This window comes from Cyprinodon tularosa, unplaced genomic scaffold (assembly GCF_016077235.1).
Source record: "Cyprinodon tularosa strain WSP-4 unplaced genomic scaffold, ASM1607723v1 ctg255, whole genome shotgun sequence".
Classification (NCBI taxonomy): Eukaryota; Metazoa; Chordata; class Actinopteri; order Cyprinodontiformes; family Cyprinodontidae; genus Cyprinodon; species Cyprinodon tularosa.
The window spans coordinates 424,676-438,278 of record NW_024038948.1 but is presented as its reverse complement, the minus strand read 5'-3'; the positions used below and the strand labels follow the sequence as shown (position 1 = coordinate 438,278).

The following is a 13,603-nucleotide window of genomic DNA, read 5'->3' as shown; positions in this document are numbered from 1 at the left end:
ACTTGATGACAACTCTTTTTGACATTTTTAAGTCTTGCTACAAATTTTTATATTGTATTTAGGTCTGAACTTTACTGGACCATTTTAACACAAGAATATACTTTTATCAAAAACAATACCATTATAGCTATCGCTGTGCTTTGGGACATCGCCTTTGAAGGAACCTATTCTCAAGCATTAATGCAGCTTTTAAAATGTTTTCTTTAGGTTTTCCCTTAATTTAACTCTGCAATGAACTCTGAAAAACTTTCCTGTAAAAAAAAAACAAAAAACATACCTGCAGCATTAGACTGCAACCAATATTCTTCGAGTGATGAGGGACGATGAGTCCGATGACATGTGCCATGGTAGACTTTACTTGCATAACTTTTTGATTATACAGTAATGAAGTATATCGATTAAATAACCTTTTCCCCCCACTTTTAGTTCGGTCATCACCTTAATCTAAATTTTTATATATTAATCCCTGTCTTAAAAACTGTACACACAATACCACACTATAAAAATGTAAAAACAATTATTTTTTTATTTGTTGCTAATTTCTTCCTAATAGAAAACTGAGAAATCAAATTTACATAAATAGTAACAAAAATTGAGCTGAGATATATTCTGAGGCCATTGATCCTCCTTGAGATGTTTCTGCATTTTAACTGGAGTTTACCTGCAGAGAATTCATTTGATTGGACATGATTAGGAAAGGTACGAACCTGTCTATGTGTTGATCTTTTGCTAGGGGAGAACCTTCCAGAAGGACACCCATCTCTGTAGCAATCTACCAATCAAGCCACTATTGTCGAGTGGCTAAACAAAAACCATTCCTTATTAGAAGATAGATGGCAGCCCATCTGGTTTCTGCCTAAAGGCACCAGAAGGGCTTCTTATACCACAAGGATTACAATTCTCTGGTCAGATGGGATAAAAGTTGAACTGTTATATTCTGACACCGCTCATCACAGGACAATAGCATCTCTACAATGAGGCAGGGTAGTGGCAGCATTATGCTGCAGGGATATTTGTTCAGCATCAGGAACAGCAAGATTTTCCAGAATACTGGGAATGATGAATGCAGTAATGTATTGACTGAGATATCCTGGCTGGAAACCTGCTTCAGAATGCTCTGGACCTCAGACTGGGGCAACAGTTCATTTTTCAAGATGACGATGAACGAAAGCATACAGCCAAGATCTTAAAGAAGTTACTTTAGAACCGCTTTGTGAATGTCCTTTAGTGGCCTCTAAGGTCTAGACTTGAATTTTATTAAAGAAGGATAATGGTTGTGCAGACATGTCTGCTTTTAAAACTGATGAAGCTTAAGAAGGTACTGCAAGTAAGAATAGATGAGATTGCATAAAATGCATGTGACCCAACCATTTACAGCAAAGGCTGTAAATACTTAACTCAATGTAACTTTTACTAATGTTTTCTGTAATATATTTACCAACAACGTAGGTAAAAGATTAATTTAATACGATTTGCAAAACCCTAAACTAAATGTAAAAATTGCAACACCATGAATATTTTCTAGATGCACTGTTGTTCAAAAAGTTATATTTTGGTCTCATCACTTGAAAACACTGTCTTCCACGTTTGCAGTATCACCACATATATAGTGGCACACTTCAAATGAAACTGGATATAGCTTTCTTTCAATTTTGGCTTTCATTTGGCCACATTTCAACATTAGCCAGATTTTAATTTGTTATCTTTGGCTTCCTCAGATTCGGTCTAACTAATGCTCTTTATACAGTAACCTGTCAGACTGGGTGCATGCCTTGGTAGCTTTACAGTGAAAATGCCAACTATAACACTATTATATTTAGTGGAATCAGAGTAAATACAAATGCAAGATATTTATTAAAAAAAATGAAAAAAATAATGTATTCTTGTCTATAGTCTTTAAACTTATGTGTTAAATAGTGTCCTTTTTTATTAATTTATGATCCTATATTGAAAAAATAACTTTATAACTGTAGAATATAACTTTCTTAAAATAAAACAAAAACTATAGGGACTGTGTTGGCCTAGGAACTATGATCAGCCTTAATCAATAGGTTAAATAGTTATATTTTGTCTACTAATAGCAGCAGAAAAAATCAGAAAATGTGTAATATAGTGAGTTGACTCCAGTGCTTTTTGTCTGGTATTTTATTTCACCTCAGGTCAATCTTCATGGTTCTCTGAACTACCTCTTTACTAATCCACCATACACCCAACAGTAAATGTCAGGGGCTGGTGGGGAACGACTGGCTGTCGAGGCACATTTATCTTAAAAACCAGGATGTTTTCGGAATAGAAAAGCAGAATCCCTTATACAGCCGTGGCCCGCATCTCATGGAAAGCTTTTGGTATTAGTCAACTTAATAAGATTGTAGAGAGAAATATTAAACTGTAATTTAATGTTTCCTGTAGACATCTTTGCTTGTGGGTCTGCTCACCTTCTGTTCTATTCTTCCACTTCTCCCTCTTATGATCTCCTGTGTTCTGGTTGCCTCGACCCCGCCCACCGTCACCGTAGTGCTACATGGTGGTTTGGAAGGGAGACACAGAGGGTCCCTCGGTGTCCTCCTTTTTAACCACAGGGCCCCTCCTATAGATTTCTCCTTTCCTTCACTGCTCTCCTCCTTACCCCAGTCACACACTGGTCTTCCCAGCATCTGTTGTAGTGTTCCCAGCACCTGTGGGGGTGGAGTGATGGGAGTCACTCTCACTGATTTTACACCTTCACTATTTCCCAACACCTAAGCCCTAAAGCATGCCCTGTGTGATTGTATGTGTGTGAAAGTGGTGCCACCCCCACAAAAAAAAAATAAACAACGCTTGACGGACTGTAGAGGAGGACCCAGTTTTATAACATTTGATGCTGTTCTCTTGACTGTTTTCTAAACTAGGTGTCAATTCACAACAGGCTTCAGACGTACCAGCTCAGCAGCAGCAGTGTGGCTCGGAGCCCAGAGAGCGCGGCACTTCTTAACAGCCGTGGAGAGCTGCTTTTCCAGCAGGGGTTAACACAGGGGCCGGTGCCTCCACCTCAGTACCCGCAGTTGCATTCCGCGGCGAGTACCCCCGCCCACCATCTCCCCATTCAACTGCAGCACCAACCCGCCATAAGTGTGGCCGACCTGCGGCCCGAGGCGCTCATCCAGTGCCAGCAGATTGTCAAAGTCATCATGCTTGACAGCAGCGGCCATGGACGTATGGAGGCCTTCCTCAGTCATACGCCTACCCACCACCACCACTACCAGCATCACCACCACAGCCACCACCAGCTGAGCCAGTCCGCAATGTCCACCCCTGTTCGCTCACCAGATGGCTCCTATGGCAGTGATGGGCACCAGCCCCCACTGCCTCCTCCACCTCCACCTTACAACCACCCACACCAATATATACCACCAGACCCTCGCCTCAGTCTACACCGGACCCCTAGTGGCTCTCGGAGCATGGTGTAAATTAATAGACATAAAACTCAACATAAACCTTCCTTCTGTGTTTGTACATAATGTACAGATTCTAAATAAATACAGAGGAAAAAGCTATAATGAAGAAAAAGAAAATAAAACCTCACTTATATGCATATATCTAAAGAAAATATTAAAATAATAAACATTTTGAATCAGACTAGGAGAAATAAGGTGTATTTATATATATATATATATATATATATATATATATATATATATATATATATATATATATATATATATATATATATATATATATATATATATATATATATATATATATATATATATATATACTTTCACTCGATTGCTCATGTATTTTGAAATACTATGTAGTTTAACAAATTTCTATAACTTTTACGTCAGTTTTAACTCTTGCAAGAGGAAACAAAGAAACTATTTACTGAAATCAGTTTGAGGATGGATTCCTGTCACATCTTACCACTAATGAATCCAACAAACTTTTTAACATTTTTTCCAGGAATGGATGCTGGAACACCCAGAGGACCTCCTGCTCCTTTTTTCCCCGCCTACTTACTGTGCTGTATGTGTATAGCTGATGCTAAATGGAAAACGTGCCAAAAATACATATGCCTCCACAAAACAATGACTTCTTTGCACTTGACTGAATGCTAGGGCTTAAAGAGATAAAAAAAAAATAAAAAAGAACAAAAAACATTAAGATAGGTAGTCCTTTCGGGTCTCTTTTAGCCATTTGCGCTTTTGCTGACTTATTTATGTGATGGAGGGCCTTCTTCTTTTCCTCCCGACTCCTTTAGATTAAAAAAGGAAATGGCTTTCTGCGAAAAGCTGTGTTTTTTATTCACTCATCCCATGTATTGTGTCTGCATCATCAAAGAACCTTCAGTGGTTGTTTGACATAGATCAGTGGTTCTCAAACGCATTATAAGTGCCACCTTGGTAAAGTTTTTTTCTTTTTTTTTTTTTTTTCTTTTAACACATTGCAAGACAAAAACCAGACTTGCATCCAGACTTTGGGTGTTTTAAGTTTGTTTATTATGTCCTATATATGACTAAAATAATAATTTTGACACTGCAGGAATGTTGGCACAATGCAGTTTAATTCATTTTGTGTCCGATAATGATCATTACCTTTAAAAGGTAATGATCATGATTGAGGTTCTGTCCAACAGAACCTCAATATTCACCAAGCTCCTTTATATGTAGAACTTTAATTAAGTTAATAATCTTCATTTTAATTAAAGCTTTCATTTGCGGTAATTTTACACATAATGAAGTTGTACAGTGGGAACAAAAAATCTGAAACAATTGAAAGTTATTCCAAGTAATGGCAAGGTAATCCAAATAAGTCAACACAAATAGATGTATAAATCAGATTATTTTTTGCAAACTGGAATGACAGATGACATAATTTTCAAACACTCTCACAATTATATCTACTTAATCCTTAAGAAGGTAAGAAACTCTGTGTTGATCCTAATACCTACTAGGCACCGTCTTGTATGAAGGAGTTAGTCACAAACACTAGTCATTAGTGGATATACTTATTCTGATATTATGTACGTATATATTTTAGGGTCATGTGTATAGCTATTCTTACACCAAATCTTGTGTTCACATTGATATCAAAGTATTAAGAGACTTGTATTTTGGTTTAATCTAACTAGAACCCATTACTTTAACATTTCACACATTTACCAAACATTCACCAAAGCTTGAAGCAACTTCAAGCATGATTTTGCAGTGGAGTCCAAAGCTGTGAGGGTTAACAAAACTCACAATGATTGATTTCATTACCTGTTGTTTTAATGGTAAAAGTCATGGGTTATGTACCCAATGACGCTTGCAGAAGAACAAAGTGTTGTCTGTAAATAAATCCATCAGTATGTTGTGCAGCAATGGAGTTGTGATAGGCTTGCCCATTATTATGTGCTTCTTGTGCAATATCTGATTAATGGGACACCCTTTACATGCCACAACCCAAAGGGCAAATTAACTAAACAAGTTGATATAGTTGCACTAATATAGGGTTGGATTGCATTATGGATAATGACAGATATAACATTTTCAATATTATTTTAAATTGATTTTCTAGTATATTACACATGGAGTATTTTTATGTATTTCTTTCTTTGTGTGATTTACATCATCAACAGCCTTGGTTACACGTAGATTATTTGCTCATACAGTCATGGCAAAAATCTTAGACTGCTCTTTATTTTTCATGAGATAATGTATGTATAAAACAAGCAATAGAAGACAATTGTGTTTTTTGTTGTGCTATGAGCAATAAAACACCTCACCAACTCCCTATTCTACATAGATTTGCCCAAACTTGCCATGGTATGGAAATGTCTAAACCTGTTACCAGCTTGCTTCTTAATTGCTTACATCCAAGAACACCCACCCCCCTTTTCCTCTAACAACTTGGAATTAGAGCTAGATGCATATTTTGGAATGAGCCCCAAGGGCGTTGTTTAAACATCTTTTGGCTAAACTTAACCTCCCAAATTGTTTTTAAAATATTGTTAACCGCTAAGATGTTTTTATGTTTAGATCTTCTCTTAATTTCTATGCCCATTATCTAATAATGCTTTTGCAGGGTCAGAAACAGGAGAGATATAGCAGTAATTAATTCATTGGATAATAATGAAAAGTGAAATGAAGCCAATAAATCCAACTTTCCCTAAAATGCTGACACAGGAATAACTGGTGAAGTCTCTTGATGGAGAAAGGATAGACTCTTTTGACCCATTTAAGGTGGAATGCAGACAAGAAACTTTTTTGATTCTTGGGTAAAAGTTGAACAATATTCAGCCCCTTTCTTAGAAGCGCAGTTACAGTGACATTCAGTGTTCAGACGATTAGAAAACTTTTGAGTTTCAGTTTATAAATACAACTTTTTGAGGTGATAATTTGCCCAGGAGCTTTTGAGGCCATATGCTGCAAACACTTCAGCACAAATCCTATTATCTAATAGTCCAAACTCCAAATAGAAAGATCAGTCATCAACAGCCTCTGGGTTTGAAATTCACAGCAACAAAAAGACTCAAGGCTTTGGAAAAAGTTTTAGCCACAACAGTCCATATGCTGGGCACTCACAGGAAGCTGAAAGTGCCTCCAGTTCTTATGATTGGAGATTATGGTGGTAAAAACTAAGCTGATGACAGGCTGTGCCTCTTTGTCTGAAGGCAAACAACTTGAAATACTCTTGCACTCTAAATTCACTGGAGTTCTAATTTGGTCCGGGTGCCACTGTAACTGATGAATGATGGCTAATTTATGCCCATTGATTGATCCCCTTTTTTCTCCTGCAGTCCCTTTGCTGTACATGGTCGTTTTTACATTGCTTTCCTGTCTTTACCACCTTCCTTGCTTGTGGGGGAAACAATCACTTTGTTTCTCTTTTGTTCCTCTTATATAAAGCCTTTTCTCACTCTAGGTGTTTGTTAATGTCGGTCAGCTGTATCTTCACCCTTTAGGCATCTGTTTATAGGGGCAGCATTATCTTGCTTCTTTACATTTGTTCTAGTTCAGCAATTGTTTTTTGGCTGTTGATCTTATTTGCCTCTCTCAGTGTTTAAAGAAACTTCCTTAGCATACAGACCTCTTCTCAGCGTGCAATCCATCTCTCAATGCTTTATTCGTTGTCTCAATGGGTTGACTATTACTTCCTCTTTTAACTCTTTAATGAGGACTAGCAGTTCACTATTCCTTTCTGTTCCACATAATAACATATACATATAAAACTCTCCATTTATTGAATAATACAGTACAGTCTTGTTTTAGGTCACAGTATACAATCACCATGTTATATGTTACTGATTCGGGCATGTTCATACTAAATCCAAATTTAACAGCTGGAGTTTGTCATGATTTTACTAAGGTTCAGACCCAAATGCAGAAGACCAAAGAGGGAGACCAGGGAAAAGGTTTAACAGATTGAAGAGATCATTCAGACAGAAGTGTTGCTCTGAACACTGCTCAACCAGAACTGAAAAGTGAGGGGAAGACACAGCGATAAGTTCAGGCTCAGTGGGAAATTGGACCTGTGAACTTGGAGAAGAGTATTTGGTTGCTGACTCACGTTTCCAGAGAAGGTATTGAATCCTTGACTCCAGTCTGTATGCTGTGGTTCCAGTGTTTGTCTGATTCAGTGGAGGGCGGAACAGGGTTTACCCAGAATGCGGTTGTTTGTAGGTGAACGGAGAAACTGACTGCCACTCAGATTTCGTCCGGTACTTGAATGGGTCATTGTGGAGACGAATCCCTTTCTCAGTGCGAAGCTCAAACGATCTCTTGGGGAAAGTGGATCCAAACCTCCTGTTTGAACCCCAGCTCAGTTTGTAGCTCAGTTGATCCTTCCAGGGAGAGAAGGTCTGGAAAATCCAGTTTGCAGGATGACTTCCTGCTGAGAGGCAAAGACAAAACAATGTTAAAACTCAGGTAGACAAAAACTCAGTTTGACTCAGCAAAACTCAGCTAGAGTACCCAAAACTGGCAAACACTCTGGCGTCAAGGTAGTGGCAGTCAGCAGCTTAAGAACGCTCCGTTAACGAGGAAACCATCAGCAGGTGTGTGAGGAGGCGGACCAGAGCCAGGTGCCTTCTGGTGGAGGAAGGGAGACAAACACAGAAACACAAACACACAGACAGGACTCCTGACAGAGTTAAGGATTCCCATGATATCTTTATGTCTAAGGGCGGATCTGTTGCGCAGCAAAGGGGAACGAAACAGAGTAAGGCGAGGGTGGCAAATTTAGGGAGGCCAACAGCACAATTTTGGCAAAGTTGGTAAGGTTTTGGTTGCAAACAGGCCTGCAAAAAAGGTGAAAAAATACTAAGTTTTGTTTACATTTGCATCACAAAATCCAGTCAGGGACTAGATGTGGCTGTCTGTTACAAAAAAGAAAGAAAGAGCACAGCGGAGGCAAGTTTTTTTTTTTTATCAAAAATGGAAGATGAAGAAAAAAATGTTGACAAAGGATAAAGTGGGAATGATCGTAAGAGGATTTAAGGTGGCTTTAAAAAAGCCATTTTAATTTAGCCCAAGAAAAACTATTTTGTCGTCTTACCTCCAACGCAGATGTATGCCTTTTCTCCCCAGCTCTGCTAGCGTCTACCCAGGCAACCTTCACTGATCCTCCATGTTACTCCTTTTATCTACCCCAGTTAGCCTCCAGCCACCCGTAGCCTCTCCTAGCTCTGCCTCCATGCCTGGCTTCTCCGATGTAGCACTGTTCTACTCTCGACCAGCTTTAGGCTCTACTCTGCCTTTGGTGTAGTGTCTTTCCAGAGGACTAATCCAATCTGCTGCTGTGCAGAAGCATCTCTTAAAATGACCATCATCCAGACGCAGGTTCCTGGAGGAGGAGGTGATATTTCCCATACTTAATCCATCCCTGGAGAATATCCTGAACTCAGGGAAGTCGACGCCAACAGTTTTGTTCAGCTGTCAAAAGTACAGAAAGCAATGCAATTTTTTTTCCTGAAAAATCAATGTCTGCCATTGTGGAAATCAACAATCAGCGACTCAAAGACAGAAGCCTTTTGCCGCCCGGGCGAATTCACTTACCTTGCAGATTGGTTTCACCAGCCACGTTAAAATCGCTGACATCAGGTTTGGTGTAAACGCACATTAAGATTAATACCTGCAAGACTATATTAAGGTCTGAAGACTGAAAGTTTTTTACGTTATTATGTGTTTTTAATCATTCTTGACAAGAACTATGGAAACATCTTACTTAATTTCTGCTTATTTTGACATGGTCTAACATTTTTTACACTAATTTGTATTTACTGAGACTAGACCAGTCACTAAGAATATCTGTCAGTAATCCCACTATTTTTTGACCATGGAACAGGATCAGGTTAGGAACCCTGAAAAGATTTAATTGGGAAATCTTAAGAATCTCTCCAACGCAGAACCCATATTTGTTTCTGTTGGCTAGCTTATGTTCCACATAGCTTGCAAAAGATCATGCCAATTTTTCTCGATTACTACTCAATACACTGGTTGCACTTGAATAAGCGTTTGAGAACCATGACTATAGTTAATACAATATGTAAGATTTATAAAGATTAAGATTTAATGCAATGAAGAATGAATTAATGGGGAACCAAACAATATTAATCCACAGTCCCATGCATCTTCCTATTAACAGTTTCACATAGCATCAAGGAACTTATCTGAAGGTTATTGTTTTATCTTTTCAATGTGGTTTGAGTATTCAAAACTCTTTATATGTAACATATTGTATGTACAATGCACTGTGTTCGGCTTCATATTTGTCAAACGTACCCTTTTCAGTAAATCCCCATTGAATTCATGAAAAGATGCTTCTGATACGACTTTTAAATGTTAACATCTGTATTGACATTAGTTTACCTTTGATGCACCATTGTCTGTGTTCCTTTCGATGGATCACTGCCTGTCCATCTGCAAAACTACCTACACTCTAAGTATCTACATTCCCTTCAGACCTTTCAGACTTGACATTTTCTAGAAAAAAAGGAAAGAACTACATGCAGCTTTTATAGCAAATTATGGCATTATCTGCTTATATTATATTATATAACTGCTTATATTAAGAATGGGACAAAAGAATGCGCTATCTGATCTCTTTCTGCATCAACTCAGCTTAGATTGTAAATACCACATGAGTGGAGACGGAAAGGACAAGCAATCTACCTTCAGCCCTTTTAAATTACCATTGCATTCTGGCATGCCTTTAACGCTGAAATAGGTCAGTAGCTGCCCTACCCCAAACCCTGTCTGTCTCTTTAAACGTATGCCCCACCAGGTACCTTGGAATGGATGTTCAGTTAACTCTACCCCCATCTGACCTCCATCTGTCTACTATCTTGTTTTATAATCACACGCCCAGTGTGAGAAGGTCTATATCTCATCATTCTGTCCTTTTCCCTGATTTCACCTTGTGAAAAGACGGAGAGAACAATAGCTTGTGTTCCAGGCAGCAGAGCTTCATTCTAAACAAATCCATCCGCTCCATTGTTTCCATCCCACTGATGGCTTTTATTGTTGTTTCATAATGCAATGAGAGGAGTTAGCACTTTCAAAATGAATGAACAGCTCTGATGATTAGTTTAATACTTTTACTGGCTTGGAACACATTTTTAAAGGTTACATAATGAATTTTAGCAGATTATATTGAGTTCTAATGTTTTGGATTAAACACTGATTTATGATGATTGTACTTGTTTGTTTGATTATGATAGGATGGATATTCATGTTTTTGCTGGCTTTGTTTGTGCATGACAGTTTGAAAATGTAACGATTGCTGATTTGAAAATGGATTGAAATTGTGAGGCATGAGTGTTTCTTTTTTTTGTCCTTTAATTGTGAACAACACTAAGACACTAATAGCAGACGGTAAGTCTGAGTGCCTCATGACAAAGCAGTTACCTGTTACATGAACGTTTTTTTATTTTTATTTTTTTATTTAACCAATAAGTTCTTATTCTTCATTTAAAAAATATGTTTTAGACATTTTGGGGTATAGATATGATTGGTTGGACAACAAACATTAACACAAGGCACACTAACCAGTTGGATTTGAGTGAGAACACTTTAATGTAGCATTTGGAAATGTAGCAAATTGAGCATGTGGGAAGAAACGTTCAAAAGGGCTTTGTCATAGCAATCCACACCCTGTCATGAGCAAATGATAAATGGATCTGGTGATCTATTTAAAATTTTTTTTTGCTTCAAATCATAAAAAGAAAACAAGAGGTCATGTTTGAGGTTACATAGGTGAAACCATCTTCTCCCTAAGTTAAATCGTCCCTCTTCTTGTCTTTAAAGTATGTCATCTTGAAATTAAAAATGATTTAAATGGATTCAACAACATGGTATTGACTCAGTTATTGGACTTACTGTAATAGCAACAGTTGAATAAGCAATTTATCCTGAGCCTTATATTGAATAAGATTTGTAATGGTCATCCTTATTGATTTCAGACATCTTGTGTGGGAATGGAAAGTAAAGACACTGTCTTTTCACTTACTCATCTCTCAATGACTCATCTTCTCTAATAGTAAGGTTATTTTTAAGACCAGAACCTCAGTGGTATACAGCATGTGGTAGTTGACAATGACTAATGAGCTTTCAAGTAACACTGCTGTTGTTAAGCAAGCAACAGCATTACTGTAGTGTTTAATAGCGTTATTTTCACATGATAATCTATTGTGTGTGTTTAAGGAGTTTGATACAAATCAGTGCTCAAAAGAGATTGATCTGTTAAGCTAGGCTAATAAGTCATTTGTTGTTATTCTGATGAACAGAAGGAACATACAATAGATGGTGTGGCAGAATCCTGATGTGGGAATGCCTTTCTTTAGAAGGAAGAAAGAGGCTTGCAAATAATTATGTCAAAAAAATTTGAAGCATTACTAGGAAAAACATTCTGTTAGAGGATGTTAAAGCTTTGACAACAAGGTAAGGGTTCATTGTAAACAACAAGATTACAACCCTATATACTGTAGGTTCATAGCACTAGAATAGCTGGATCACAGTCTGTTTAGACATTCAGGATGACTTAGTTTTAACTAAGAAGAAATACACTTAAATCTCCTTCTCTTAAGGCTTGTACAAATGCTTGCCTCTCTACTCTACTGGCCAAGACTGGAAATAATGCACATTTCTGTGGGTATTTCACATACGATTCTAAGGCATTAAGATTTGTGATTTTAATCATAAAAAGCTGAAAAAGTTACATTTTTATAAATAGTTTTGTAAAATAACATAAAATATGACCTTCCTCCAAAATCTGTAGAGAGATATTCAAGTATACAAGTGTCACAAACACAAAGCTTAATGTTCTTATTGGGATAATTATATTACATGGCTGTAGCCAGGTCATATTTCAGTTGTTTGTGCAAGTATTTTGATATTTTAATAGAATATGGATGAATTCAAATTAAGCTACTCTGAGAAAAGTATGCTTAGACAATGACTCTTGATTTTTGTTACAATACTGGTCCCTTAAAAACATACTGTAAAATAAGGAGTGTTCTTTTTTATATATAATTTATCATCTTTTAAACACAGTGTGCTCTTTCTAGAGCATGTATGATGAAAAAAATCTGATTCATTAAAGCACTTTTCAACCATTAGGAGGTAGCTATAAAAAATCATAAAAGACAAAGCATTTCATACAAGCGTGCTTGGTGATAATGCATTGTAGTAGAATAAATAGCTGGAAAATGTTATATTATATATTTGTTTTTATTAGACTTTAGTTACATGAATAGCTCAAGTAAAATCAATTCATATATCCAAAAATTCCCATAGTATGCTTCTTTAGGTAAAAGGGTAAAAACCTTCCTGTTAAACAACGAAAAGCTGCAAATGGAAAAAAAAACAAAAAGCTCTTTACTTAAACATAAAAAGATGACAAAAACCCAAATCAAAGGCCTGCTAATCAGCTCAAAGTGTTTTTCCCTCTTCTTGTAAAATAGGATGTTATTTTTAAAGAGTGGCTTTAATGATGTCACTGATGGGAAAATTTCTACTTAACTATTGAATAACTATACTAGTAAGTTTTAATATTGTTATTAACTCTATGAGGGAGAAAGGTTTTCTGTTTGTTGTTAATAGTTTATATGTTCTTTCTGCTGCATTTAATGGTTTCTGCAGTTCCTCTACTTCCTCTTCTGCTCTATTCTCAGTTGCTTTGCATTAGTTATTTGGCTTCACCTGATTTCAATCCCAGTAATCTTCTCTCCTAGCGTTGTCTTCCTCTTAGGTTCTATGATATTCAGTATGCTTTACTTTTAACCTTTGTTTTTGTACTACCTGTAAATACAACTTGTTATTGCAACAAGTACCACCAGTACTAACTCATAAAACAAATACAATACACAAATGGGTATCGCCCTATAACTCCTGCCTCTGATTTTTAACATTAACTTAAATCCATCTCTCATAAAAACCTTTTTGTATTGTGGTTAAAATTTATCATGCAATACCTTATAGGTTTCTAGAACCTTGAGTATATTTTTTGTTTGACTTAAGAGGATTTGAGAAAGATGATAATGTGTTACAGTCTTACAATTGCACTTTGGAGATGCATGTTTTATCTGCATAGTCTTTTTTTTTTTTAAAGTTCAAATAAATTTACAGCTTTCTAATTTTGGAAATAC

At 36.8% G+C, this 13,603-nt stretch overlaps 1 protein-coding gene across 3 annotated transcripts in view; it reads left to right on the top strand.

The window, feature by feature from the left end:
• Positions 1-3,626, top strand: part of iqsec3a (IQ motif and Sec7 domain ArfGEF 3a) — a 134,666-nt gene extending 131,040 nt beyond the window's left edge. For 2 of the 3 annotated variants that reach the window (XM_038288414.1, XM_038288412.1), the window contains one exon: positions 2,889-3,626. In XM_038288414.1, the coding sequence (XP_038144342.1) occupies positions 2,889-3,446 (558 nt within the window). In that variant the 3' untranslated portion in view covers positions 3,447-3,626. The remainder of the gene's footprint in view (positions 1-2,888) is intronic. The other variant, XM_038288413.1, reaches the window with a different exon arrangement.
• The last annotated feature ends 9,977 nt before the right edge of the window (positions 3,627-13,603 follow it).